At 40.3% G+C, this 27,726-nt stretch overlaps 2 protein-coding genes across 2 annotated transcripts; one reads left to right on the forward strand and one right to left on the reverse strand.

Moving 5' to 3' along the window:
* On the reverse strand, positions 1 to 2,765 carry adprm (ADP-ribose/CDP-alcohol diphosphatase, manganese-dependent). Its single transcript, XM_077501829.1, has 3 exons — positions 1,869 to 2,765; positions 1,078 to 1,203; positions 1 to 837 (listed from the first exon to the last, which is right to left on the reverse strand). Exons 1-3 carry the CDS (start codon positions 2,446 to 2,448, stop codon positions 533 to 535), a joined length of 1,011 nt encoding a protein of 336 aa, XP_077357955.1. The 5' UTR covers positions 2,449 to 2,765; the 3' UTR covers positions 1 to 532.
* Positions 1,851 to 27,429, forward strand: LOC144004554 (myosin-1-like). Its single transcript, XM_077501809.1, has 39 exons — positions 1,851 to 2,889; positions 2,970 to 3,017; positions 3,517 to 7,989; positions 8,059 to 8,202; positions 9,847 to 10,003; positions 10,101 to 10,128; positions 10,230 to 10,344; positions 10,429 to 10,521; positions 11,965 to 12,028; positions 12,104 to 12,202; positions 12,279 to 12,382; positions 12,474 to 12,612; positions 12,702 to 12,820; positions 13,825 to 13,974; positions 14,048 to 14,218; positions 14,287 to 14,593; positions 14,679 to 14,758; positions 14,838 to 14,925; positions 15,846 to 15,963; positions 18,305 to 18,428; positions 18,496 to 18,632; positions 19,308 to 19,563; positions 19,701 to 19,943; positions 20,018 to 20,194; positions 20,281 to 20,426; positions 20,503 to 20,593; positions 21,693 to 22,082; positions 22,160 to 22,286; positions 22,378 to 22,496; positions 22,627 to 22,823; positions 22,893 to 23,076; positions 23,176 to 23,341; positions 23,440 to 23,564; positions 23,887 to 24,195; positions 24,283 to 24,486; positions 24,863 to 24,988; positions 26,356 to 26,526; positions 26,600 to 26,800; positions 26,876 to 27,429. Exons 3-39 carry the CDS (start codon positions 7,792 to 7,794, stop codon positions 27,146 to 27,148), a joined length of 5,940 nt encoding a protein of 1,979 aa, XP_077357935.1. The 5' UTR covers positions 1,851 to 2,889; positions 2,970 to 3,017; positions 3,517 to 7,791; the 3' UTR covers positions 27,149 to 27,429.
* The last annotated feature ends 297 nt before the right edge of the window (positions 27,430 to 27,726 follow it).

A 27,726-nucleotide genomic window follows, 5' to 3' on the forward strand; every position in this document is an offset into this window, starting at 1 on the left:
TTACAGAAATGTATTTATTAGCCTATTCCAAATGTACATTTGCATTTTCAGCGTATTGAGCTCGTTATGTCTCTAGAAAACCCGCCACAATGGCAGCACCTGACAAAAATATTTCACAGCAAACATAAGATGTGGCGTTTACAATATGCAACACTAGGTAGAAGTCAGTGATTTAAACAAAACAAAACAAATGAATCGATGTTGATGAACAGTGTCATTTCAATGAAAACGTGATACAGTACATTCAGATTTTGACCAGATCTTGCCAGTGGAAGCGCTACAAAAGTATTTAACAAATGCCCTGCTGAATATGTCACGTTTCATTTTTCTTCATGAAATATGCAGAAGTAATCAGATCAGTGCAAAATGATACATGTGCAACCTTTAACTTTTTTTTTTTTTTTTTTGTAAGAGATTCATTTTCCTTAGAATCAAACCATCACCTTGTACATACATGATGTAAATATTGTACATACAAAATGATGGCCAACACGGAAAATACAAAGTTGAGGAATCTTTGGTTCTCATTGCTTCAAAGACAGGTGGGGGGGAAGGAAATATCAACATCTGAAATCCTCCCAACCCCCTTCAAGACCATCCCGTCTTCGAACACTTGGACAGTCCCAAACGCGTTGCTGTCCGGTGGCGTCTCGATGACCGCCTCCAGCGTAACATGGTGGATTCCTGTGCTTTTATCCAAGAAGTAGCCACCATCGTGATCGTGTCCGGCTATGAAACACACCACACTACTGTGGGACTGCATAGTGGATAGGAGCTCGTCGAAGTTCCAGGCCAGGCACATGGGGGCTGTGGAGAACGGATGGACTGGGAGGTGACCTGAAAAGTGACACTAAAACGTCACCTTAACTGGAGTGGTATCCAAATGTTTTATCATGCTACAGCTTTCCTTAAAGGTGATAAGACAACAAAAATAAATCAATAAAAACATCTGGATTTTGGGGTGGTCACTGCCCCGTATCGCAGCAGAATAGATCCGCCCCAGAACATTTCCACATTCAGAACTAAAACAAGCTCAGTTTGTAGTATGACACTGAGGTAGTCAAAAATACGACTTACTGACAATGGTGACTTTGTCCCGATTCTTGTCGGCCAAGGACAGAACAGAATCGAGCCAGTCCAGCTGGGTCTTGCTGAAAGCGCCATTGAACTTGGAGAACCTCTGCTCAAGGTCATCACGGAACCCTGGGACGGGACGACGGAGCAGTGCAAAAATGAAAGACAAACAATCAAGACATTTGTTTACTGAAGGAACCAAACCAACGTTACACTGTAAACTTGTACAGTATCACAAAATGTGAACATATGTATTATTGGTGGAGAACGGGGACCGGACGGCCCACCAACAGTAAGTTTACAGGAAGTATAAACCAATTTATTAGTAAGTAGTGGCACTTTTTTGACACTGCTTTATTTATTTTTAATAGCCTTGCGAGCCATGTCAAATGTCACTGAGGGTTTTCTTTTTTCTTTTCTTTTCCTCTTCACACCACTGATATACATATATAGAACGCAACCCACCAAATTTTTTGTAAGCTGAAAAATATGACATTTGCGAAAACCGTTAGGCATTATTGTGACCCGTTTTGGGCTTTTTGATGGTTCTGACCAAGTCATTTCAAAATAAGATAACGCCCAGGGGTTAGGGGACACACACACCAAACAATTCCAAATAAAGTATTTTAAAATAGTGACAAAAAATATGAATAGTACTTATGGTGCACAGTAGTACATGAAAGTTTCCTAGTGATGTTATTCTATCGGAGATTGCGTGGACTTTTGCCCTGGCGATATGTGCGATGTCATCATCACGTGACGGTTGAAGGTCTTCCGTATGTGTGGTTGGTTACCCGGGGGAGTATTGAGATCCTCGTTGCTGTTGTGTTGTTTTATCCAATGTAAAGCGCTGCGGTACTGCTGACTGTCCTCATCGACACCAAGCAAGCTCACGTCATAAGCGTCCAACACGATAAACGTGAAGCCGCGGAAGGGACTGAAGCTGTAGGCGTAGATCTCGCCACCGGCCCGGGTTCCACTGAGGCTCGTGTCGGCAAGGGCGGAGCTGTTCAGCTTGGAAGACAACAGCTCGCTTCGACTGAAGTTGTAGAACTCGTGGTTGCCCCACACATGGTGCACATCAATGAGACTGAGGCTGAACTCTTCCAAGACCTTCTCCAGTGCTCGGCTTGAGGCGCCGCGAACCTTGTTAAACCCGTCGATGATGTCTCCCAGCTGAATGATGAACTTTGGACGGGCGGCCGAGTGGGACCAGCTTTCCCGGGCCTTTCTGAGCAGCCCAAGACTATTTCGGTAGTATCGCCTTCTTGTCTGGCTGAAATTGAGCCCGTCGTCCATGTCGGCGTACTGCACGTCAGCGATCACGCCGAATGTAAACAGTGGCGCTCGCTGACAGTGACAACCGTCGTCCATCGCCGGTCTTGTCTTGGCTAACAACGGTGAGCCGGTGTGTTCACGGGAGGGATGCCGGCGTTCAGTGAACAGCACGAGTAATCCCTCCGCATGTCATGAAAAGTGAAAATCATCAACTCATCATTTCCTCCACGTCAGTTCTGAAGACGCCAATCCTGCACTGGTGTCCTTGGCGAGTTGCCTGTATAAACTTCCGGGTTGTACCTTCAAAAAAATAAAATAAAATAGGGGAGTGGCACGTTGGCAATAGAGGGCAAATGTAGATGTAACGTGGGTACCAAGACGACCTGTTGAGTGTACGCTCTTGCCTTTATAAACGATCTTTTGCTATACTGCCGCTCTCGGTCATGTGACCGCACGTACCACCAATAGGAGCCGCTTATGGTCAGCAGTGCGGAAGGAGCCAGGGAACGCGAGTGGAAATGTTTGTTGCGGATCGAGGTGGGCGTTTAGAAATCTCTATCGTGAATATAGCTGTTATGATTTGAAACTTAAACGCCTACTTTCTTGTTAACCCGTAGAGCCGACTGCGTCGTTTGACCGTCGTGGTTGTTCGAAAAGTCGAGTTGGTGAGTTACGCGTTAGCAGTAGCCAGCCCAATGGTGCTTTGACATGGTTCTCAAATGGTTGTATGAAATAATGAATGAAGTGATTAATGGTACTGATTATTCACCGTTAGTCCTTATTTTATGTACAATGTGGCGTTTTACCCAGCTTTGATTGTTTGAAATATAATGAATACTGAACAGTATTTTACTAAATGAAGTTGTTCTTTTTGATACTTGAATGTACTTGAATTGTGTAGGTTTAATACGTCTTCATTAGAATATATTATTCTTATGACTTAAATTTAATGCTGCTATTGCTAATTTTGCACAACTTTAGCACTTTCATATAGTACATTAGTTTTGATAAATGGATTGACATGCCTAATAGATTTATATTGTATAATATTGATGATGGATTATAACTTTTGGATTGATAATGCTGTTAGTGTTATTTATGCAATGTAGTTTTTTATTTGTGTACACAAAGACTATTAAGATGGTCCTGTTTCATACGGGCCAGGCTTGAATTGATGGTGAGCTCAGCCCAGGAACAGTCAACGCACATTGAACGCAGCTAAGGAAATGGAGATTCCTGCCAGGAACCCCAACCACCTGCTCTGTTCGGGCTGGTAGGAGGCTCTCGTAGCCGACCCTGCACATTTCCATCACCCCCCATTCATTCTCTCACTTACTCACGTTCATTCATACACGTCTGTTGCTGGACAATTGGATCACTATATTGCTGGTTGCATGAACTTTGACTACGTTTTTGCGCAAGTGAACTGCGACTGTGCAATTGCCAACAAATGAACTTCGTATTGCAGAACTTTGGAAATTATCAATCAGATAGTTCAATCCGCGCCTGGATAAACACTTTCTTTCTTTTCTTTCTTTTTTTCCCCCATGGTAAATGATTGAAAATGTATTCCTTGCATTGAAAGGCCATTCATTTTTGTCTCTTGTACATCTGTTGTATATTTGTCTTGTCCACGTTGTAATTTAGTACATGGTGAAATTACCAAACGCAAGTTTTAGTCTCTGCCTCCTCTCTTCCTTACTCTTCTGACACCTAGCCTATTCTTACCTCTGTACTTTTGTTAGGATATGCAGCAAATATTGGCTACATGGAAATGTACAAAGTTTTAAACAAATAGTCTGATAAAAATGCGTAGGGAAATACCTGAATGTGAGTATTGTATGCTTCGTTGACTTACATAAGTGATTACAAATATTTATTGTGTTCTGTCTTGAGACAACTTCCGTTCTTTCAACCAAAAGTGCTGCGTTTGACACTTTTTTTTTTTATTTTTTTTTTTTTTATTTTTTTTTATAAACACCCTGCGTTCCTCTTAATGGCCATCAGGGGGCGACTGAATTATGATGGTAGCAGATTCTTCCATAAATATGCTGCATCCTAAATTTATAATGTAAAGTGCTACTACTGCAACTACTATTAATACTACTACTACTACAAAAACAATAACACCAACAAACAACAACACCAATTATGAAAACTTTATTTCTCCCAGTGGACAATAAATTAGCATAGAGCAGCACAGTAATGGACCCAAGTTTACAACATAAAAAAGCAAATAAACGAGAAAATAAATAGAAACAAATATTTAAATACATATTTACATTTCAAAAAGTATAAAGGTGTCATGGAATCAACAGGCTGTATTGACATTATTGTACTAAGTACTCATTAGATGCATGCATTACATTGGATAGATATTTAAATTTGTTTTTATAGAGCAGTGATTCCCTTTATTGAGCCAAGGCACATGTAAGTTTGAAAAATCTCAGCACACCACCAAACAAAGCTGGATATACACGTTAATTATAAAGTATACTTTCTGCCATGAATGCGGGCAAATACCCAGCCTCAATCCTGGGTTATACCCTAACTGGTATTGGGCGCCCTCTTGTGGCCATTTTACGATCAGGAACTAGAAATTAGAAGGATAAAAATTACATTTCTTGCAATTTTGAAGAAAAAGCCGTGTATTAGGATATATAGAGGTCTTTCTTGAAAATGATAGACATTCTTGAAAATTATTTGTATTGTTTTTATTGGGGGAGTTATGGATCAAAAGTACTAGTAGTATCGATGACTATTTGAGTTGAGTACTCGTGTATTGGTATGAAAAAAAATGGTATCAAACATCCCTAATGATTATTATTATTGCTTATTAATTGTATTTAATTTAATTAAAATCACTGCATTAGGACACAAATGAAAATGTGTCATTTTCACACAAAGTCCATGTAGTAGTTTCATGTCGTTCTAGAATGTTCTCATATAACTGGGTTCGATCAAATTGCCTGACACTAGAGGGCACTGTGGTTTATTTCTAACTCTGCTTAGAACATATTAATGGGATCATTTTGTGTTGTGCATTCAAATACGGTGTATTATTATGCAACCATTCACCTGTCCATCAACTTTCTATTCTGCTTGCTCTGTTCATAAGTAATTAAATAAACAAATAATAAGTAAAGAAATCATTTTCCGTTTGCATACATACTTGCGTAATGGGAAAATTCGATTTAAAAAAAAAAAAAGGCCTTTAAAATTATTTTTCCATTGAAATAATTAGCTGAAATTTGCACAAATAAATGTTGTAGGCTTGCACATAACTATTGTTGTTGTATCAAAATGCAATCTCAGACAGATAATAGACTGCGACGAGCGCTTAGCACCCCCTTATTTAGACAACTTGAACTCGACTTGGCATTTACTCATAAGCCGTGAGATTTGACCATCTGTTACATGACAGATTACAATAGACTCTGGTTGCAATCCAGAGCATTCAGCCTGGCTTTCTTCGACACACAAGGAGGTGCTGTTCAAAACCATTCCAATCAATAGAAGCACACACACGCCGCAGTTAAAACAAGCCAATAAAAGAGAGAGACAATTTGTGGCTGCGGCGTTAATCCAATTAGTGTCACATTGGGCAGCGTTTTCCCTTTGAGGACAGTCCCTAAGAATATCAAAGTCGATGGACTCCCTAATGTCGCCCATACTTAAGATGGAAACAATGTAAGCTGAAGGTTCACAGCCTGCTTGTTCATCATTTAGCAGCCTTCTTGTCACTTGACAATCATCTCATTTTCTCCTGCATGACCCTGACAAGAGATTTTAAACTGACTGACACTTTAAATACATCACTTCAAAGACTATTAATAATATAGGGCAGACTGGTGCTTGTTGTCACATTGCAATTATCTTTTCCAACGGAGAGCGCATATCGTCGCTGCGAAAAACACGTCCATTTTTGGCATTTTTTTTTTTTTACGTTTATGGGATGAAACCGAATGCAGACATCTCAAAAACGTAAAAATAAATAAATAAAATGGACATACATGTTTTTCACAAGACGGTGACGATATGAAAAGTTTTTCCTTTATATGATCAAAAAACAAAAACATGGTAGTTTTGGGCAACATGTCTCAGTCATTTTGGGGTTAGTTGTCACATGACGTGCAAAGAATGGACCAATGTCCTGTGGAAAACACTTATGTTCATTTTTGTCATTGTTTTTAACATTTTTTAGATTTATGGGATGAAACTGGCTGTAGACAGCCCATAAACTTAAAGATAAATAAATAAATAAATTTGACAAGTGTTTTTCACAGGACAGTGACGATATGAAAAGTGGAATACCCCCGTTCATCCTTTATATGATTAAAAAACAAAACAAAAAAAACGGTAGTTTTTGGCAACATGTCTCAGTCATTTTGGGGTTAGTTGTCACGTGACGTGCAAAGAACGGGCCAATGAAGAATGCGCCCCTGACAAATCGTTTTACATGTCAGAATTATCATTCGGATAGTGATTCATTTGTCATGTTTTGTTTGTGTTTGTATACAAATGATTATTTCAATGAAATTTTCAATCTCAATGATGAACATTTTCTTTGACTGACTGAAAAGTTCAATTTTAAGTTTTCAAAAAAAGATTTGCAGTCTAACTTTGGTCATGGGCGGAGTTTTGTTTGTTTTGATATTTTTGTAGTCGGGTGCAGGTAGAAAGGAGCATTTGCGCTGTTGTGGAACTGAACATAATACTATTTATTTTTATGCATATGTCAAAGCAATCATGAGGTCATTTATATCTGCCTAATATCTCAAGCCTAAAATTGTCAGCCTGTCCAGTGCGCAAAACAGTATATTGACGTAACTGCGTGTCCTTCAGATGTGAAGGATGGGACATTCCGAATAGTCCCTCGGTATTATGATGCTGTATTGACACATACTTTGACAATAAACCCAGTCGGGCCCATGATGAGGCATTATTGTGAAGCTCTTCTTATGACTTTGCTTTCTGAGATTGCGTGAAAGAGGACAACTGCGGCCCTTGTGTGTTGTTGCTTGCTTGTTGCCAAGGCTGAATCATCTTCGATGGGGCCTTAATTGTTTCAAGCTTTGTATCGCTTGTAGAGGTCGCCATCCTTTGCCTTTTTTTTTTTTTTTTTATCCTTAATCCCAGTTACTCCGTGCCTTGGGTTTATAACAAAAGCTCAGTGATATCCCCATTAAATCACATGCCAAAGTAATCGCTCCTCTACCCGCCACATGGCTTTGACCTAAATATAGGTGTTGCAGACCTTATAAAAGACTTTAGCGCCAATGTCATGTGCATTTTTCGGCTGAGACTTCTGCTGGTAAGTATGTTTGACTGTTTCATTGTTTGGCTTTGTGGAGTGATGGATCCTTTCTGGTCATTCAAAATGTCGACAGACAGAATAACAGTTGTGCCGTATCCTTTGAGAAAAGTACAAGGGTGAAAATGGACTCTGAAATGGCTGTGTTCGGGGAAGCGGCCCACTACCTAAGGCGGCCTGAACGGGAACGGATCGAGGCCCAAAATCGGCCCTTTGACGCCAAGACTTGCGTGTATGTGGTGGATCCAAAGGAGCTCTTTGTTAAAGGCACTATCCAGAGCAAAGACAAGGGGAAAGTGACTGTAAAAACAGACGTGGGAAAGGTACAATAGAATACAAGAAGCGTGTGCGCCACGTTGAGCTGTGTTAACCGTAATTAATGAACATTGCAGGTTGTCACGGCGACGGATGACGAAGTCTTCCCCATGAATCCGCCCAAGTTTGACAAAATTGAGGACATGGCCATGATGACCCACCTCAATGAGGCTGCTGTGCTGTACAACCTCAAAGAGCGTTATGCAGCGTGGATGATTTATGTGAGTCAAATATGAGCGCAACTTTTGGTCCTTGAAGTAGTTTTGCATTCTTGCCTGACTACGTTTTCATCAGGAAGTTTTAAATTCAAACTTGGATACTCTTTTAAATATACTTTTTGTTGTTTGGAAAACAACTTTGTCCAAAACATTTCCTCCGCTTACAGGAAAATATAACGATGTAAGGGCCCGTTTGGAATTCTTTACCTTTAATTTAATACAATGGTAAAACATTTCCAAGCAATTTCATGGTATTTATAAATTGCAGTTGTTTAAGAAGGGGGGGGAAAAAAAACTACACCAGAGCTTTCCTTTAAGCAAATTTTGAAAGAAAAAAAAATCCGCCCCTATATTATATTGATCTCCTCTTGTCAGAAGTCTAAACACATACATTAGATTAGATTAGCCTTTATTGTCATTATACAAGTACAATAAAATGAAAGCTCTGCCACAAGTACACACATAATAGACAGATACAAATATATGCAATGAAATAAATAGGTTAAAAAAAATAAAAAATAAAACCACTGTACCCACAATACATATTGCAATGTGCAAATGTGCAATGCCAGACCTTAAATGAGTCCAGGTCAGTTCTCAGTGCAAAGTGGAGTTGAGTCTGATGACAGCTTTTGGAAAGAAACTGAGTCATTAGTACTGAACTAAAAAAAAAAAAAGGTGAATTTTTGCCTTTTGAATGTTCCCATGCTTCCTGTATTTGTTTATCCTTGGCTGCTTTTAATGTACATTTTAGTAAATGTATTGCTATCGTTATGTAAAATGTAATTTTTACTTAATAGTATTTTCGTAAATGTCTTGTAATTGTTGTGCATTTTATTTTTATGTTATTAATAACATTTGTGACTGTCTCGGGACTGCAGATGAAAAATAGCCTTTTGGCTAATTCTAGCATAGTTACTGTAATGTCTATTAATATTTATTGTCCCTGATACAAATCAATCAATCAACCAGTAAGTTCACATTTTTAAGGATCATTAATAGGATCATTGTCGACCTTGACAAGGAGTAGCAAGTGGAGGAAACCATTTTTGCTAGTTAGCTTTATTCATGAGAGATTTTTTGTTTTACTATTTTAACTACTGGTAGTAATTAGTTGTCACTTTTGTTGTGTCTTTGCATATTTTTTAGCATATCCCCTTCTTTAAAAACAACAACTAGACTAAGTGCAATTTCTGGAGAAATTGTGTGGGAATGCTGAAAGCTAAATGCTAATAGCTGAATGTTAAGATTTGAATGCATGTGGAATGCTTAGGAAGTAAATTGAGAGATAAATGATGACGTCCTGGTTACTGGACCAACTGTGCCACCGAGCAGTGTAAGACACCTGGTAATGCTGATGAGTTATATTTTTGGAAGTGGCTGCGGAAAGTGATACTGAGAAAAGGTTCAATGTCTGTCCCATTGAAAAGGAATGGAGAAAAGTTGATATTAAATGTGAAATTGTGCAAATACTGTATGTAATGTGCAATCGGACGATATATATACCGTGGGAGGCGTGAATTTTTTTTTAAGCTAGTGGAAATTTGAACAATGTAAATTGTGAGTATTATGTGGGAGTTGTTACGCGGCAAAAAAAAAAAAGCGTGGAGAATAAAAATGACAATAAGATATGCGCTGTGCTTTCAGACCTACTCCGGACTCTTCTGTGTCACTGTGAACCCTTACAAGTGGCTGCCGGTGTACAACCAAGAGGTCGTGGTGGCCTACAGGGGCAAAAAGCGCCAGGAGGCCCCACCACACATTTTCTCCATCTCTGACAATGCCTATCAGTTCATGCTCACTGGTACTTTCTTTGCATTAGCGCCTGTCAAAAGTTCTGCACTGTTGGTTCAAGCATCACCATTTAGAAAGAAATGTAACTGTGCGTTTGTTTATTCTAGATCGAGAAAACCAGTCCATCCTTATCACGTAAGTTGTGCGTTTACTGTTTATTCACACCAAATTGTGTTTTCTTTTGTCCGGGAAAGACGACAAAATCCAAATGATTCCTGTTGACTTCTATGTTGTAGCGGAGAATCCGGTGCAGGGAAGACTGTCAACACCAAGCGTGTCATCCAGTACTTTGCAACAATTGCAGGGTCCGGGGATAAAAAGAAAGACTCTGGCGCAACTGGCAAGTTACAGGTGACTATGAAATGATTTCTGTATACCTTCCAATGTCTTTGCATTGTATGCCATATATGTATTTGGAGTTGACTGCGTTTGTAGGGAAATCTGGAGGACCAGATCATCTCTGCTAACCCCCTGCTTGAGGCTTTTGGAAATGCCAAGACGGTCAGAAATGACAATTCCTCACGTTTTGTGAGTAAAGTACTCTTCTCTTTAATGAGATCCAATGCAAGAATTAATTGCAAGAGAATAATTCTGCTTTTACAAAGATGGCTATGAACTGTTTGATACTAAAGCCAAACAATGTTGCCTTGTTGCCTGTATTTGTATGAACATTCATGACACTGTCGTCCTTCTACAGTGAAGCCTTTTTTTTTTTTTAAACCATTTTCTCTATTTGCTCCATTTCATTGGTGGGTCCTATGTGCAACCGGACTGTAACAACATAATGTGAAAAAATAACTTGAAATTACTGTAACTGTAAAAACAAAATTTCTGTTCTTTTACCCAAAAAAAAAAAAAAAAACTCCATTAGAAATATGTATATTGATTGTTAAAATCTGTTCAAATATATCGTAATTTCACAAATATTTGTCTGTTATTTAATGGAATAAAATGTAAAATCAACTTTAAAATAAAAAAAGAAAAGAAAAAATATATATATTTACTAAGAAATTTGCAGTAAAAATGTGTAATTTTACCATAATTTCTTTATTGACATTTTTTTTAAGTGAAAAGAACTAAAATTTCAGTAATGTCCTACAGATTCATTGTATTAACATTTATTTTGAAAGGACATTTGATGAGATATATGATAAGTTTGTTTTCTGTTATTTCACAGTATTTTTTCTGGATCCCCAGCTGCCAGAAAATTATTATTTTTTTTTCTTTACTTTTTTTTTTTTTTTTTTTTTTTTACAGTGTACTGCATCTTTCTGTAAAAATAGCTTTGCAGAGGTAATGATGTTGAACTTTGACATTGGAAGGCAGCTAGTAATTGTATGTGAGTGTGGGCAGTTTTGAATGCTTTTATACTGTATTCATAGCCAGTGAGTTCCTTAACGTGGGTGGCCATTTTACTGTCAGGAACTCGAAGTCGTAATAATAATAATTTAAAAAAATCAATCAATCAACTTTAATTATATAGCACCTTTCATACATGTAAAATGCAACTCAAAGTGCTGGACATCCATAATACAATAAAATAAAAGAAAGAAAAAGCCCCCCCATCCCCATGATCGTACCCACAGACACACCCAAAACCCAACAAACACATGAAAACCACAACATGGCGGGGCACAGAAGTACCCTGTAAGGAAAGGCACCCAGGAGGAGTTCATCCACAGTGAGATGGATGAAGACCAAGCATCCCTCTCACTGTGGAGGCTCCCCCATGAGAAAACACTGGAGCTAAAAATTTAATAACTACCAAATAAAAACATTTAAACACTAAAATTATATGTCACTGTTTTTAGGGGGAAGGGAGATTTGATGCATTAAAGTACTAGTAGTATTGGTACTTGGTATCAGAGATGACTCAAGAATTGAGTATTCATACTGGTATTGGTCTTTTAAAAAAGTGCTATTGAACCTCCCTAATAGAGTAATTTTTTTGTTTTGTTTTTTTTTCTCCAGGGCAAATTCATAAGAATTCACTTTGGCACAACAGGGAAATTGGCCTCCGCGGACATTGAAACATGTGAGTTGAAGAAATTGAAGCTGTATGCATTTTATCGCTCTAACTTTTTGCTTATGATGAACTCATGCTTGTTAGATTTGTTGGAAAAATCCAGAGTTACCTTCCAGCTGTCTGCAGAGAGGAGTTACCATATTTTTTACCAGATCATGTCCAACAAGAAGCCAGAGCTCATCGGTAACATTTCGATCGAAACGGAGTTATTGTTGCAAATGACATTCTTGCGCATTACGACTCCAAATGGTCCTTCCAGAGGCTCTGCTTATTACTACCAACCCGTATGACTACCCGTTCGTCAGCCAGGGAGAGATCAGCGTAGCCAGCATTGACGACAGTGATGAGCTGTTGGCTACAGACGTAAGACAACATTTCAAACAAAATACTCATATCTCGTGGCCTTATTGACATGGAATGCACTGTTGGGGGATTTGTCACGTTGTTCTTTTAGAGTGCGATTGACACCCTCGGCTTCACCGGAGAGGAGCGGATCGGCATTTACAAGCTCACAGGTGCTGTGATGCATTATGGGAACATGAAGTTCAAGCAGAAGCAGAGAGAAGAGCAAGCGGAACCAGATGGGACAGAAGGTGTACTATCAGAACTCGGCACTAAGTTCCGCTCTCTGGAATTATAAATGTTCCAAATATTTTTGGATTCCCTGTTTCGTTGTCTTCAGTGGCTGACAAAGCGGCTTATCTGATGGGTCTGAACTCGGCGGACCTATTGAAAGCGCTGTGTTATCCCAGAGTGAAAGTGGGGAATGAGTATGTAACCAAAGGACAAACTGTGCAACAGGTATTTATGAATGGAAATAAGTGCGAAAAGGGGGAGGGGGAGGGAGAGACATTTGGAGAAACTTGACTAGACCTAGACGCAACCAACATAACTTGCACAACTCAACTGGAACAGACAAGACAAGAATGCCACCACGACGCGTGAACAAACATCTTTGACTAAATACAACACTAATGAGATACTAACAAGACACACAGCAGGTAGAGGGCGCTAATTAGCAACACATACGGGGAGGGGAGAAACACACAGGTGGACGAGATGAACTATGACGAGACTAGGGGAGACAAAACCGGACAACATAAACACCCAAAACTAAAGCAAAACCCAACCCCCCAAAACCGAAACATGACAAGCAGGCTGTATAGTTACAAGCTTCCTTCTAATATGTTTGATTGTTGCTTCGGAATCGCACAATATTTAGCATTTCATGCAAAATCAGTGATTGGCTGTAATTGTCTTAATTAGCCCAATCCATCAATGACATCATTGATAGGCTCAGCGAAAAAAGACGTTACATGTCACATTTAATGTTTAGCACTGTTTTTTTTTTTCTCCCCTTAATGCATTTGAGTTCTACATAGGTTTTTGCTATTTGTGGGCCAGGCCAGTCCCTGTCCCGCAAATGGCGGCAGTTGATTGTAGAGTAAACGTAAAAGTTTTCTTAAATGGATATGTTACGCCACCTTCTGATAGAATCGGTGATCGATTATCGTTTTCTTCAAACTTGATGATTGGCCAAAAAAATCCTGATCAGGTAAAGCCTAGTGTTGAATTCAGTCATTCTTTTGCATAACAAAGAGCCTGTGTACCACCGGTGGTACTCAAATCACGGTTCTAAACCCATATCACACTGGGCGGCGAAAGTTAGCATTTTTCATCAGGGTTCACTCGCACTGCATTGGCTTGCACGGGTTTGCAAAAATACCTAAACTTCATCTGGCCTGCTGCACAGATTTACAATGCGCCAGACTCTTGTCTATCTATCTAATTATCTAATTGTACAGGTGTACAATTCCATTGGTGCTTTGGCCAAATCGGTGTATGAGAAGATGTTCCTGTGGATGGTCATCCGCATCAATCAAATGCTGGACACCAAGCAACCACGTCAGTTCTTTATTGGCGTTTTGGATATTGCTGGCTTTGAGATCTTCGACGTACGTTCCCGTTCACATTTACTGAAATCGCAATGGAGTCGTTTAGTTGAAGTCAAATGGTTGTGTTTTCCAGTATAACAGTCTGGAGCAGCTGTGTATCAATTTCACCAATGAGAAACTGCAACAGTTTTTCAACCATCACATGTTTGTGTTGGAGCAAGAAGAGTATAAGAAAGAAGGCATCGAGTGGGAGTTCATTGACTTTGGGATGGACCTGGCTGCTTGCATCGAGTTAATTGAAAAGGTTGTTTACAAGTGATCCCGTCTTTGTCGATGAATATGACATCATGTATTTTGTTTGGTTTACCACAGCCAATGGGTATCTTTTCTATCCTTGAAGAGGAATGCATGTTCCCCAAGGCCTCAGATAGCACCTTCAAAAACAAACTGTATGACCAACATCTTGGAAAGTCAAGCAACTTCCAGAAGCCCAAGCCTGTCAAAGGCAAAGCCGAGGCTCACTTCTCTCTGGTGCACTACGCTGGCACTGTGGACTACAGCATCACCGGCTGGTTAGACAAGAACAAGGACCCGCTCAATGAAACTGTCGTCCAGCTCTTCCAGAAAGCAGGCCTAAAACTACTGGCATTTCTTTATAGCAGTTATTCTTCATCGGATGGTAAGATATTTAACTCGTACTTGTCATACTTTTTCTTTTCTTTTTCTTTTTTATCGTCCGTCATTAACATTCTCATACTTATCAGATAACTCTGCTGGAGGAAGTGCAAAGAAAGCCGCCAAAAAGAAGGGCTCCTCCTTCCAGACTGTTTCTGCTCTCTTTCGGGTAATATCATTCTGAAATATTGAGCAATTCAACTTTGGGAAGTTTGCAATATTATAATGACAATGATTGTTTGAAACAGGAGAACCTTGGGAAGCTCATGACAAATCTCAGGAGTACCCATCCACATTTTGTTAGGTGTCTCATTCCAAACGAAACTAAAACTCCAGGTATTTGTGTCTCATGAAATTACACACTCACCTGATGTAATGTTATTCAGTAGATTTGTATCAGAAATTCTGCCTTTACAAATCACGTCAGTCATTTGGAGTTTCACACTTTTCAGGTAGTTCTTAACTCATTTGCTCCCAAAAACGTAGAAATATGTTCTATTTTAAACATATGTATACCATTTTTTTTTTTTTTTATGTTTTTGTATGCTAGATCATACAGAAGGCTTTGATGCAGCCTCTCAACTGCAAAGAACGGTTGAAGAAATGGTAGTTATTACAAAAACGGTCAGCAGGTGGCAGCAGAGAAGAGATCTACCAGGGCCATGTTGAAAAGAAAAGCTCAATTGCTCCAAATTCTAAATAGATCTGTGAGTAATAATGAAACTTAGCTATATTCTAATCCTAATTGATGCAAAATGGAAACGGACTGAACTATACCTTTTTTCCTGATGAAAGAAGAGACTCTAATCTTTCTTTTGGTAGGTTCCATGTTTTTATAGCGATGGAACACAATATTCTGTGGGCCTTGCCAAATCAGTCCAAATCCAGTAAAACAGAAGGGAGTGAAGGGGATTGCTTATTTAAAAATGGCTGGGAGTGAATGAGTTAATGATAAATTATGAGTTCATTATTTTCAGTCAAATTTAAACAGAAAACATGGACCATTGTATTTTTGTTGTTTGACTTTCCTTTTGTGAGTCAACAAGCTACTGTTTGGTTCCCTGAAAACATTTAAACTGAGGCTGTGACTGTGTACAACCAAAGTAATGGCCATATTGCTTTGTTTCAATTAGTATTTTAATGAGCAATTTGATGAACATCCGGGGCTGGATTATGTCTGCACAAGTCTACAGCATCCTTTTCATATATAACGTCAATGCCACCGGAGGCAAAATGATGATGTGGCTGTCAATTAGGGATTATGGAACACCATCTGGTTATACACCAGCTCAGATGTAATGGTGTGCTGGAGGGAATCAGGATCTGCAGGAAGGGATTTCCCAGTCGGATTTTGTATGGGGATTTCAAGCAAAGGTAAGCGAAAAGTACATTTGTCAGCAAAGTGATCATATTTCATTTCATTGTTGGACGTTCCATGCCAGATGTTGGTTTAAGCAAGCAGGTTTTGATTTGAATGAAACTTGGTGTACTTGTTGGTAGTGATGCCATAAGACAAAATCTCAAATCTTTGATCAATCGGAGCAGCGGTTTGGGAGCTGTGGCCTGCCAAATTTGGACGTTTTTATCACAAAGTGGCGCGGCCACCTTGCTTTCAATACTTCTATCTTAGGAACTACTGTATCAATCTTCACAAACAGGTATTGTTGGAAATGAAATTGAACAAGGATTCCAAATCATTGGAGGATTGGTGCATATTTTAGTAACATTTTGACTTTTTCCTTGTGGGCATGCTGAAGCATTCCCACATGTTATTGTGATTTTTAATTCGCCACACTTTTTTTGCCGTGTAACAACCCCAACACAATAGTACTTCCGATTTACACCATTTAAATTTCAACTTGCTGAAAAAATTCACGCCTCCCGGGGTATATATCGTCTGATTCCACATGACTTGCAGTATTTTCACAATTAAATGTTAAATATCAACTTTTACCCAATCATTTTCAATGGGACACACAGTTAACTTTTTCTAAGTATCACTTTCCACACCCACTTCCATACACACAACTTATCATCTTTACCAGGTAAAGTGCATTATCCAGTAACCAGGAGGTCATAATTTCAAAACTTTATCTCTCAATTTTCTTCATAAGCATTCCACATGCATTCTAATCTTTGCATTCACCTAATAGCATCCAACTTTCAGCATTCCCACACGATTTCTCCAGAAATTGCACTTTGCCTAATTGACTTTGAAATTGGCCTCGTGGGTCACTTGACCTTAACAATTTTATTTTTTTTTCATGAAATGTAATCTCATGTTCTTTTAAACAGATAAAAGTTTCAGAGATATAAAAAAAAAAAAATGTTTCGCAGCAATAAGGAGTAAAGTATCTGAGGGTATGGATACGTTGACATGATCAAAAGGTCATTTTCAAGTTCAAAGGTCATCTTTCCAACAATAATTCTGTGACGATTGAGCCAGTAGTTTTTTTTTTTTTTTGATTGATTTGATTTATTGAATATAAACAAGCAAACAGCAGAAAAACAGAAATTAAAAAGAAAAGAAAACCCCAATAAAATCATCAATCAATCACAGTTTACATGTTCAAAAGGGAGTAGGAAGATGTTAAAAACGTATCTAGTCCTACCCCTTTTACTTTGTATGTTTAAACTAATTTTTTTACTTTTTTTTTTTCTTAAATAAAATGTATAAACCTGGTTATATACACAAGTGCACTTAGACATGCGTGCATTTGCCAATAACGTATATCCATGAATTTCCTAGACATATACCATAATACCTATCTAAATCATATACAGTGTTCCCTCGTTTTCCGCTGGGGTTCGGTTCCAAAAAATACCCGCAATAAATGAAATCTGCGAAGTAGTTAGCTTTATGTTTTACAATTCTTATAAATGTTTTAAGGCTCTAAAATCCCCTACCACACAATTTAGACACTTTTTCTCATTGAGGCATTTACATGTTCTCACATTTCTCTCTTGTTCAAACATTGATAATGTTCAAACCTTCATAAATTTTATAAAATGGGTATATTACTGCAAAAAAAATATGCAAAATTGCACTTAAAAAAAAATCCGCGATACAGCGAGACCGCGAAAAGTGAACCGCGTTATAGCGAGGGAAGACTGTACTCATACTCACATATACAATTTTCATACTCTAGTCTGACATAAGTAAGTTTTTTTTTTACTTTAGTTTTTCCTGAGATAAGGGGTTCAAATAAAGTAGCCACGCCCCCCCTTTTTTTGCCAAAAATGTCAACACTTGGTGGACTGTATCTCCTAAAGTCCTGCTCCAAATGACCAAAAATTTGAGATTTGGTGTTGTGCCGTCACTATGAACAAATACACCAAGTTTCATTAAAATCAAAATCTGCTTGGCCGAATTCTTTTGTTAATCATGTCTTGAATCACTTGTGGATCATTTGAGTGCACTGCTTGTCTGCAACCAGCAGAGGTGCTGTTGATTCAGTCTCAAATCATTTTCAGTCTCACTGCTCAATACAACGCCGGTTTTGAAACAGATGTTTGACATATAGGTGGAGATGCAATTTCAGATTATGCATTTCATTCAAATCACATGAAAAATAAAGACCAAAAAAGAACAATTAATTAATTGTGTGATTGTTTTTGTTTTTTTTTAATTAGTTGACCAAGGATATTTTGTGAAATGTCTATTCCTCAAAGATTTAAACCATCACATTTGTATTTCTGTTCTATTGTCCTCAAGGTACAAAGTATTGAATGCCAGTGTTATCCCTGATGGCCAATTCATTGACAACAAGAAAGCTGCAGAGAAGCTCTTAGGATCTATAGATGTGGATCATACACAGTATAGATTTGGGCATACAAAGGTATTTTCAGAAGATCCACCCTCATAATGCTTCATAATGGAAGTCAAATGTCTTTTGGTTCTTGTAGGTGTTCTTCAAAGCAGGTCTTCTGGGTCTCCTGGAAGAAATGAGGGATGAGCGACTGGCCTCCCTCATCACGATCACTCAAGCCTTGTGTCGTGGCTTCCTCAGGAGGAAGGAAATTCAGCAAATGACTGAGAGGAGGTAAGGATTATTTATAATAATCAGCGGTGGCAAATTCAGGTCAAGAAAGTAAAAACCCTGCCACAGTTTGGCTTTAGCCCCTGGTGCTAGCTAGCTTACTCCCAAGCAGGTTGCTAGCGCTGCTGTCAAAGAAGACGGTGAGGAAATGACATTGTCAGGAAGCCACATGTGGAGCTTTGTTTACATGTATTGAACCAATGATATATCCAACCATCCATTTTCTTGACCGCTTGTAACTCACACGGGCCGCGGGGGGTGCTGGCGCCTATCTCAGCTGGCTCTGGGCAGCAGGGGGGGGACACCCTGCACTGATTGCCAGCCAATCGCAGCCAATGATATATGACATTTTTAACTGAAGCCACTCTTGGCCAATCACAGACCAGTTGTGACAAACGTAGGGTGGTGCTGATGCTGGGTCACATAAACTCAACCACTGCTCATTTTCTTTAAAAAGGAGGACACATCACTGAAAATTAGGACTATCATGCCTAAAATCAGGACGCCTGGCCACCCTAGAGCACCACGGGAGCTAGCTAGCTAGGTAGCTACCGAGCTAGCACCAGTGGCTAAAGCCAAACGTGGCAGTGTTTTTACTTTCTGGACCTGGATTTGCCACCTCTGGAAACCATTATCATCATATTTAGACTTAATTGCCTGAATTCCATCCACTTGTAGAGAATCTGTTTACACCATCCAGTACAACATTCGCTCCTTCATGAATGTCAAACACTGGCCATGGATGAAGCTTTACTTCAAGATTAAACCACTCTTGAGAAGCGCTGAGACAGAGAAGGAAATGGCCATTATGAAGGAAGAATTTGCAAAGTGCAAAGAGGATTTAGCTAAATCTGAAGCTAAGAGAAAGGAGCTGGAAGCCAAAATGGTTTCCCTGGTTCAGGAGAAGAATGATTTGTGTCTGCAGATCCAAACTGTGAGTCAAGTCTTTATTGAACCGTCTTTGATGAGTGAATGTAAACCACGGGTAGTTTCAAGATTAAGGAGAGACAAACGCATGCTACTGGTAATGTTAATAATTAGCATTATTTATTCTCTTGTCGTTTAATCTAGGAAGGCGAAAGCCTGGCAGATGCAGAAGAAAGATGTGATGGACTCATAAAGAACAAAATTGTGTTGGAGGCAAAAACCAAAGAATTGAGCGAACGACTAGAGGACGAGGAAGAGGTGAATGCTGAACTCACTGCTAAGAAAAGGAAGCTGGAGGATGAATGCTCCGAGCTGAAAAGGGACATTGATGACTTAGAACTTACCCTGGCCAAAGTTGAAAAGGAAAAGCATGCCACTGAAAACAAGGTTTGGATCTGCTCGACAATCCCTACTGAGGACCAAAAGAGGAATGTTTGTTCAATGTATTTCTTTTTCTTCAGGTCAAAAATTTAACAGAGGAGATGTCTTCCCTGGATGACACAATTGTCAAGTTATCCAAGGAGAAGTCCGCCTTACAGCAGGCACACCAGCAAACCCTGGAAGACCTGCAAGCGGAGGAAGACAAAGTCAACTCTCTGAGCAAAGCTAAAACCAAGTTGGAGCAACAAGCTGATGATGTCGGTCTTTTATTTTTTAGCGAAATCAAGTCACACTACAATGTCCAAAAATCTGAATAAAATGTATCTTTCTGTCGATGGATTAGCTGGAGGGGTCTCTAGAACAAGAGAAGAAGAACCGCATGGATGTCGAAAGGAGCAAGAGGAAGACCGAAGGAGATCTTAATCTAGCCCACGAAGCCATAATGGATTTGGAAAATGACAAACAAACGCTAGAGGAGCACCTTAAAAAGTAGGCATTGAGACAAAAGCATTTCAACAAGATGGCTCACTGTGGTTCACTGATAGTGATTTATTTACATTTTCAGGAAAGACTTTGAGTTAAGCCAACTTACATCCAAAATGGAAGATGAGCAGAGTATAGCTGTGCAGTCTCAGAAGAAGCTTAAGGAGCTGCAGGTACCTTGCAAATGAGAGCAGTGAGCACCCACAGAAGGTAGACCTTCACCAAGTCTTAAATATTTGGCACCCAGGACATCAATAAGTCCTATATTAGGCTAACCCAGATCCAGAATTTCTGCTGATTCGATCACAGAACAAGTACCTAGCTCAATAAATCATCATTTCACGGAAACTTCATTTACTTTAGTAGTATAATTCAATAAGTGAAACCCATACCTTACATACTTTGCATTTACAACTCACAAATATTATTTCTCATAATCGATGATCTTCGCTGCCGACAAAAACAAAAAAAAAACTCACAAATGCACCATCTCAAAATAATTACTACATAACCAAATAAAGTGATATTTAATATAGACATGATGATCTCCTGAAAAGTCTTTTCATTCATATACAGTCAATACTTGGTTGAAGTTTATTTCTCAAGAAATGCTGCGTCAGCGTCATGGAGACGAGAAGCTTGTGACACTGTTGAGGTGTTACGGAAGTACGGGTTGCTTTGATAGCAGCCATCAGCTTGTTTGCGTTCTTCTGGTCTGGTGTCGCCGATCGGACCTGTGAGGCAGCAGTAAGAGCAATTATGCTGATTCATGTTGTACAATATGATTACTGCTCTATTCTTTTTATTTTAGTTTTTCTCATATGTAGCCTTGTTGACTTACCATAAAATGTGGTCTGTTGAGTGTTCCCACACAAACAATATATTTATTTTACTATATAAAAAACAAACAAAAATGATGAACGTAACATACATATTAGTGTTGTCGTTCATGAGGTTGGTCATGGTCTTCAGACCACTTTTTTTTTTTTTTTTTTTTTTTTTTTTCCTTCCCGGAATTGAAGCCGTTTTTTCCTCGGTCTTGTCTTGGCCTCAGACAGGGCAGACTAAAGATTTTTCATCGAGACCAGACCAGTACTACTTTGGGCAGTGAGAAACGCAGAATGCACGTACTCTGCCGAGAGTGCCATGCCACCTGCGTCTCCGTTCCCAAAAGTCTTGGTCTTGCCCCGCTTGTCTTGATACGCTCTAGACTTGATCATTTCTTGGTTTCGGTTGCCGTGGTGTTTGACTTTGAATCGGCTGCTTTCCTAGGCACGCATTGAAGAGCTGGAAGAGGAGATTGAAGCAGAGCATGTTGCCCGAGCCAAGGTGGAGAGACAGCGGGGTGAACTCGCACGGGAGCTTGAGGAGATCAGCGAGAGGTTAGAGGAGGCCGGTGGGGCCACCACAGCGCAGATCGAGATGAACAAGAAGCGAGAGATGGAGTTTCAGAAACTAAGACGGGATCTGGAGGAGTCCACCCTTCACCACGAGGCGATAGCCGCCGCCTTGAGGAAGAAACATGCCGACAGTGTGGCCGAGCTGGGGGAGCATATTGACAACCTGCAACGGGTGAAGCAAAAGCTGGAGAAGGAGAAGAGCGAATACAAGATGGAGGTCGATGACATGTCAGGCAACATTGAAGTTGCAGTAAAAGCAAAGGTAATGTGGGCTTGCATACACATTGGTGTTCAAACTGTTTTTCAAGAAAGTGTTCTGAATGTCTTCACTGAATCCAGAGTCATTATGAGAAGATGTGTCACTCCATGGAGGACCAACTGAGTGAATACAAGGCGAAACATGATGAAGATTCTCGTTTGATCACTGAATTGAACACACAAAGGGCAAAGCTCCAGAATGAAAATGGTAACGTGCTGATTACAGTCTTGTGGAATGTAGAAGTGTACAGAAACTTTTTTTTGTTTTGTTTTGTTTTGATTTTGCATTCACTGAGCAGGTGAGTTTTCTCGTCTTCTGGAGGAGAAAGAATCGATCCTTTGTCAAATGTCAAGGGCTAAGCTTGCCTTCACCCAGCAAGTTGATGAGCTCAAGAGACAAGTTGAGGAGGAAACAAAGGTCTGTTAACGTAGTGTTTTCTAAAATACAAGCCAAAGCAGTGATCATTTTAGAGACTAATTACAAGATCAAATAAAATCGTTGCCTCTGCCCAAATACAGTTATTCGCAACTCGTTTCCTCTCGGTTAGGCTAAGAGCGCCCTGGCTCACGCGCTCCAATCTGCACGTCATGACTGTGATCTGCTTCGGGAACAGTTTGAAGAGGAGCAGGAGGCCAAAGCTGAGCTCCAGAGGGCAATGTCCAAAGCCAACACTGAGGTGGCACAATGGAGAACAAAATATGAGACTGATGCCATTCAGCGCAATGATGAGCTGGAAGAGGCGAAGTTCGTGTTACGCTCATTGTTTGAGAACTGACAGTCATTCTCCAACTCTTAAATGTTGCATTTGTTCAGGAAAAAGCTCACTCAACGTTTGCAAGATGCTGAAGAGGCTAATGAGGCTGTGAATGCCAAGTGTTCCTCATTGGAAAAGACAAAGCAGAGGCTCCAAGGAGAAGTGGACGACCTGATGGTTGAAGTGGAAAGGGCCAATGTGCAAGCAGCTCTCCTGGATAAAAAGCAGAGGAGCTTTGATAAGGTCAGAGAGATACCCTGTCAGTCAGTCAAAAGTACCGAACTTTGCTACCGAATGGATGTTTTTACATATATTTGAAACAATGAATTATGTCGTGTTTAGATTTTGTCGGAGTCGAGACAGAAGTATGAAGAAAGTCAAGCTGCGCTGGAAGGCTCGCAACGGGAATGTAGAACCCTCAGCACAGAGCTCTTCAAAATCAGGAACTCCTATGAAGAAGCTTTGGATCACCTCGAGGTCCTCAAACGAGAGAATACAAACTTGCAGCGTACGTGTTTGATTGTAAAACAAAAAGAGAAGGGAAAACATATACAGTGTACTGTACATATTTCTGATCAGCCACTGGATATGAAATGTGCTTTGTAGAGGAGATCTCCGACCTCTCTGACCAACTTGGTGAAAATGGCAAAGTCATGCATGAGCTGGAGAAGACTAAGAAACATACAGAGAGTGAAAAAACAGAGATCCAGACTGCTTTGGAAGAGGCAGAGGTATTATGGCTGTTAAGGTTTTTTTTTTGTGTGTTCAAACCCCAATTGCAATGAGGTTGGGATGTTGTGTAAGAGGCTCCTTTGTCTATAAATGCCATGGCAAGAGAAATCAACATCTTGTAGACAATCTCCAATACTTCCAGACCAGATAAAAAGTTGCTCATATGGCTTGAACAAGCCACAAATCTAGATCTTGACTATGCTACAACCTGCCAGTAAAGTGAACAGAAAAATAGCCAAAGGGGAAAAGAACCTTCTTCACAAAAATCAAACCTACCATTAGCCTCTGCTTCAGTATTGACGTGTCATTTCTGCATTACAGGCTTCTCTGGAACACGAAGAATCCAAAATTCTCCGCATCCAGCTTGAGCTCACTCAAGTCAAGGGGGAAGTGGATCGAAGGCTGGCTGAGAAGGACGAAGAGATTGAGCAGACGAAACGCAACCACCTGCGCATGGTGGACACTTTGCAGTCCACCTTGGATGCTGAAGTACGCAGCAAGAATGATGCCATGCGAATCAGGAAGAAGATGGAGACTGACCTCAACGAGTTGGAGATGCAGTTGAGCCACTCCAATCGGCAGGCTTCTGAAGCCCAGAAACAGCTGAGGAGCATACAAGCCCACCTGAAGGTGAAACCATTTCCCGACAGACAGACAGACAGACAGCCAGCTTTGAACACAAAGCAGAATGCAGCCCGTTATTTTGCTTTCTTGCAGGAGCAAACTCTTCTCCTGGATAATGCACTGCGTAGCCAAGAGGACTTGAAGGAGCAGGTAGCCATGTTGGAGCGCAGAAACACCTTGATGCAAGCCGAAGTGGAAGAGCTGAGGGCTGCGCTGGAACAATCAGACAGAAGCCGCAAATTAGCTGAGCAGGAACTTGCTGATGCCTGTGAGCGAGCTGGGCTGCTGCACTCACAGGTGGGGAACAGGAAACCCGTTTGGCCAGAGGTGGCAAATCCAGGTCCAGAAAGTAAAAACCCTGTTTGACTTTAGCCCCAGGTGGTAGCTAGCTAGCTAGCTAGCTAGCTCCCATGGTGCCCGTTTACCTGCTAGGGAGCTAGCTAGGCTAAAGCCAAACTGTGGCAGTGTTTTTATTTTTTCAATGTTTGTTCACATTCACAACGTTTGCTAAAGGTTTTCCTCTCAGTGGTTTTGTGCTAAATCTATTGTAACACATTAATTTGATGCCCTCGTCTGGCGAATCTGTTTGAAACACCTGGGAATTCAAGTTGTATGTGTACACTTCCGTTTACTGCCTTAATGCACCGTGGTTATGTTTATCACTGGAATACAGAACACAAGTCTTCTCAACCAAAAGAGGAAGCTGGATGCGGATGTCAGCCAGCTGCAGGGCGAGCTGGAGGATGCGATCCAAGATTCTCGCAATGCTGATGAGAAAGCAAAGAAAGCGATCACTGATGTAAATATCCCATGAATTATTTGTTGTTACATATCAAGATTCAATTTGCATTTCCCTCAGGAATTGTGTGTTTGAACGCTGAGGGACTTTGAGATGAAATAGCAAAGAAAGAAATTCATTGAAGACTTCAACTTTAGCTTCTCAGCAAATCATCGGAATTCCCACATACAATGCAAATATAGTCTTGATGAGCTTTAAGGATCACCTGATATGACACCCACCATTCTCTGGATGCTCCGATACCGTATCAAAAGAAATGCTCACGAAATTGTACCTTGTTGTAGAGTTGCAGTCTCCACGAGGAAGGTCTACTGTTAGCCTAGCATCAAACGAGCGGATTTTGGTGGGCGTGGCCAAAGCTCGCCAGACTTGCGTGTGTTTTTGACTACAAAATGAGTTGGGCATGGCCAAGTCTCATCTTTTCCGTGTGCTCCTGTTTACAAACATGGTCTTCACATCTGCACCTGAAGGAATATTGGCAATGCTTTACTTTCAATCGTTGGTACCGATCCGGCGGAAGTGAAAGATGTTCTGCTAATCCACGTTTGTATTGCCCCAAATTCCTGAAGCAGTCGTCACTAAAACGTTTGCCACAAACTGTCGGGGCTTGGATTGACACCCCCGTACTGGTCGAACCATAAATCCTACGGGGAAAATGAACACATCCTCGGAATCGGGTCAACCTCGGCTTTCCGTCGGCGTCGGTGCCGCCGCTCCACGGCCCTCCAGGCAAAAGTCTTGGTCTTGTCTCAGTCTCGACCTTCAAAGTCTTGGTCTTTTTCCCGGTCTCTTACATCCACAAGTCTTGGTCCTGTCTCAGTCCTGACTTTCAAAAGTCTTGATCTTGTCTCAGTCTCGACCTTCAAAAGTCTTTGTCATGTCTCTGTCTCGACCTGTAAAAGTCTTGGGCTTATTTCGGTCTGGACCTTTAAAAGTCTTAGACTTGGATTTAGACTTAGACTTGACTTTACTGTCTCGGTCTTGACTTTCAAAAGTCTGGGTTTTGTCTCAGTCTTGACCTCCAAAAGTCTTGGTCTTATATCTGTCTTGACTTTCAAAAGTCTTGTTCTTGTCTCAGTCTTGACCTCCAAAATTCTTTGTCTTGTCTCGATTGGTTGGGTCTTGACTACGATACTAAAAGGCGCACTACACCCGAAGGTGGTCACCAGTCAATCGCAGGCCACATATACTGTAGACACAGATGACCAATCACTCACACCACACATCCACGCTGTCCGTGAGTGGACATTGGATCCATGCCACACTTGAAGTCAAGCCACGTCTCCCATCAGTGATTGCATGTGTTGTAATTTGAGCATTTTTGGAGAAACAAATTTCCATCTTATCCTTTGCTTGTGTAAATTCAGGCAGCCATGATGGCAGAGGAGCTAAAGAAAGAGCAGGACACTAGCAGCCACCTCGAGAGGATGAAAAAGAACATGGAAACCTCAGTAAAGGACCTGCAGCACCGTCTCGATGAAGCTGAGAGCCTCGCATTGAAGGGGGGCAAGAAGCAGCTCCAGAAACTGGAGGCTCGGGTATGCCAACATGTACTGTCCTTAAAATATTGCCAAGGAAAGATGAGCTCTTGGAGTTGGTTGTCTGTTTCAGGTGCGCGAACTGGAAGCTGAAATGGAGAGTGAACAGAGACGAGCTGCCGATGCTATCAAGGGAGTTCGTAAATATGAGAGGCGGATCAGGGAACTCGCGTATCAGACAGAAGAGGACAAGAAGACCGTTTTGAGACTGCAGGACCTTGTTGATAAACTGCAACTGAAAGTCAAAGTATACAAGCGGCAGAATGAGGAAGTGGTATGTTCTTAATTGAATCGCCCGTCGACTTGTGAATGACAATAAAACATTCATTGCAATTCATCATTTGCACAGGAGGAGCAGGCCAATGTTCATCTTGCCAAATTAAGGAAGGTCCAACATGAACTGGAAGAGGCCCAAGAGAGAGCAGACATTGCTGAGTCTCAAGTCAATAAGATGAGAAGCAAAAGCAGAGAATTTGGAAGGGTAACTTCAAGCACCGGTATTATACAAGTGAAATCATCCTTGTCCTTAGCAGGTGGAAAAGAAAAAAACACATCATTATTCGTTATGTTATGTGAAATGGATTTCAATTTCAATGCATGGCTAAATATATCAACTGCCTGATTTAGAACACACGCGCACACAAACAACTCGACTTTATTTACAGATTGTTTAAAAAACAAACAAACATCTAAATCAGATGCACAAACACCAAGTTGACATCATGAAGCCTTTGCCTTGAAAACATTTTGATTGGCTATTTTCTGTATCATGAAAACATTGCCTCTCTTCTGTCATTTTTTTGGGGCTAGGTTGCTGATTCAGTGTAGAACTGGAAAACGTCTACACGAAGAGGATCATCATTATCAACTCTGAGCTCAATAAAAGTGAATGCCTGAATTTAATTTGATAAGCTTCAGCAATTTGCTATGCTGTGAAACTATAGTAGAATAAATCAGCATGATACATTAAGTGTTGTTCCCGCACTCCCTGCAAATTTTCGACAAGTGGCAAATTTGTGAGGAAAAAAACAGCAACTCCGAAACATACTCCAAATAGGCATACACGTAGCATAGCTATCTATAGTCTAATGTGAGGATTCGTTGGTGATTAATGGGACACTTGGCAGGATGGAGACGAATTTAGAAAAGAGTCTTATGTAGGAATATACACATATTCAATGTTATCGATTGTTATGTTCA

The sequence above is a fragment of the Festucalex cinctus genome, chromosome 17 (genome assembly GCF_051991245.1).
Source record: "Festucalex cinctus isolate MCC-2025b chromosome 17, RoL_Fcin_1.0, whole genome shotgun sequence".
In the NCBI taxonomy this organism is placed as follows: Eukaryota; Metazoa; Chordata; class Actinopteri; order Syngnathiformes; family Syngnathidae; genus Festucalex; species Festucalex cinctus.

Coding starts and splice junctions, on each gene's coding strand:
- adprm (XM_077501829.1), bottom strand. CDS start 2,448: ATGGACGACGGTTGTCACTGTCAGCGAGCGCCACTGTTTACATTCGGC. Junction 1,204..1,868: donor GGATCTCAATACTCCCCCGG/GTAACCAACCAC, acceptor GTCCCGTCCCAG/GGTTCCGTGATGACCTTGAG. Junction 838..1,077: donor GGACAAAGTCACCATTGTCA/GTAAGTCGTATT, acceptor GTCACTTTTCAG/GTCACCTCCCAGTCCATCCG.
- LOC144004554 (XM_077501809.1), top strand. CDS start 7,792: ATGGACTCTGAAATGGCTGTGTTCGGGGAAGCGGCCCACTACCTAAGG. Junction 19,564..19,700: donor TGTGTCTGCAGATCCAAACT/GTGAGTCAAGTC, acceptor CGTTTAATCTAG/GAAGGCGAAAGCCTGGCAGA. Junction 20,427..20,502: donor CTAGAGGAGCACCTTAAAAA/GTAGGCATTGAG, acceptor TTACATTTTCAG/GAAAGACTTTGAGTTAAGCC.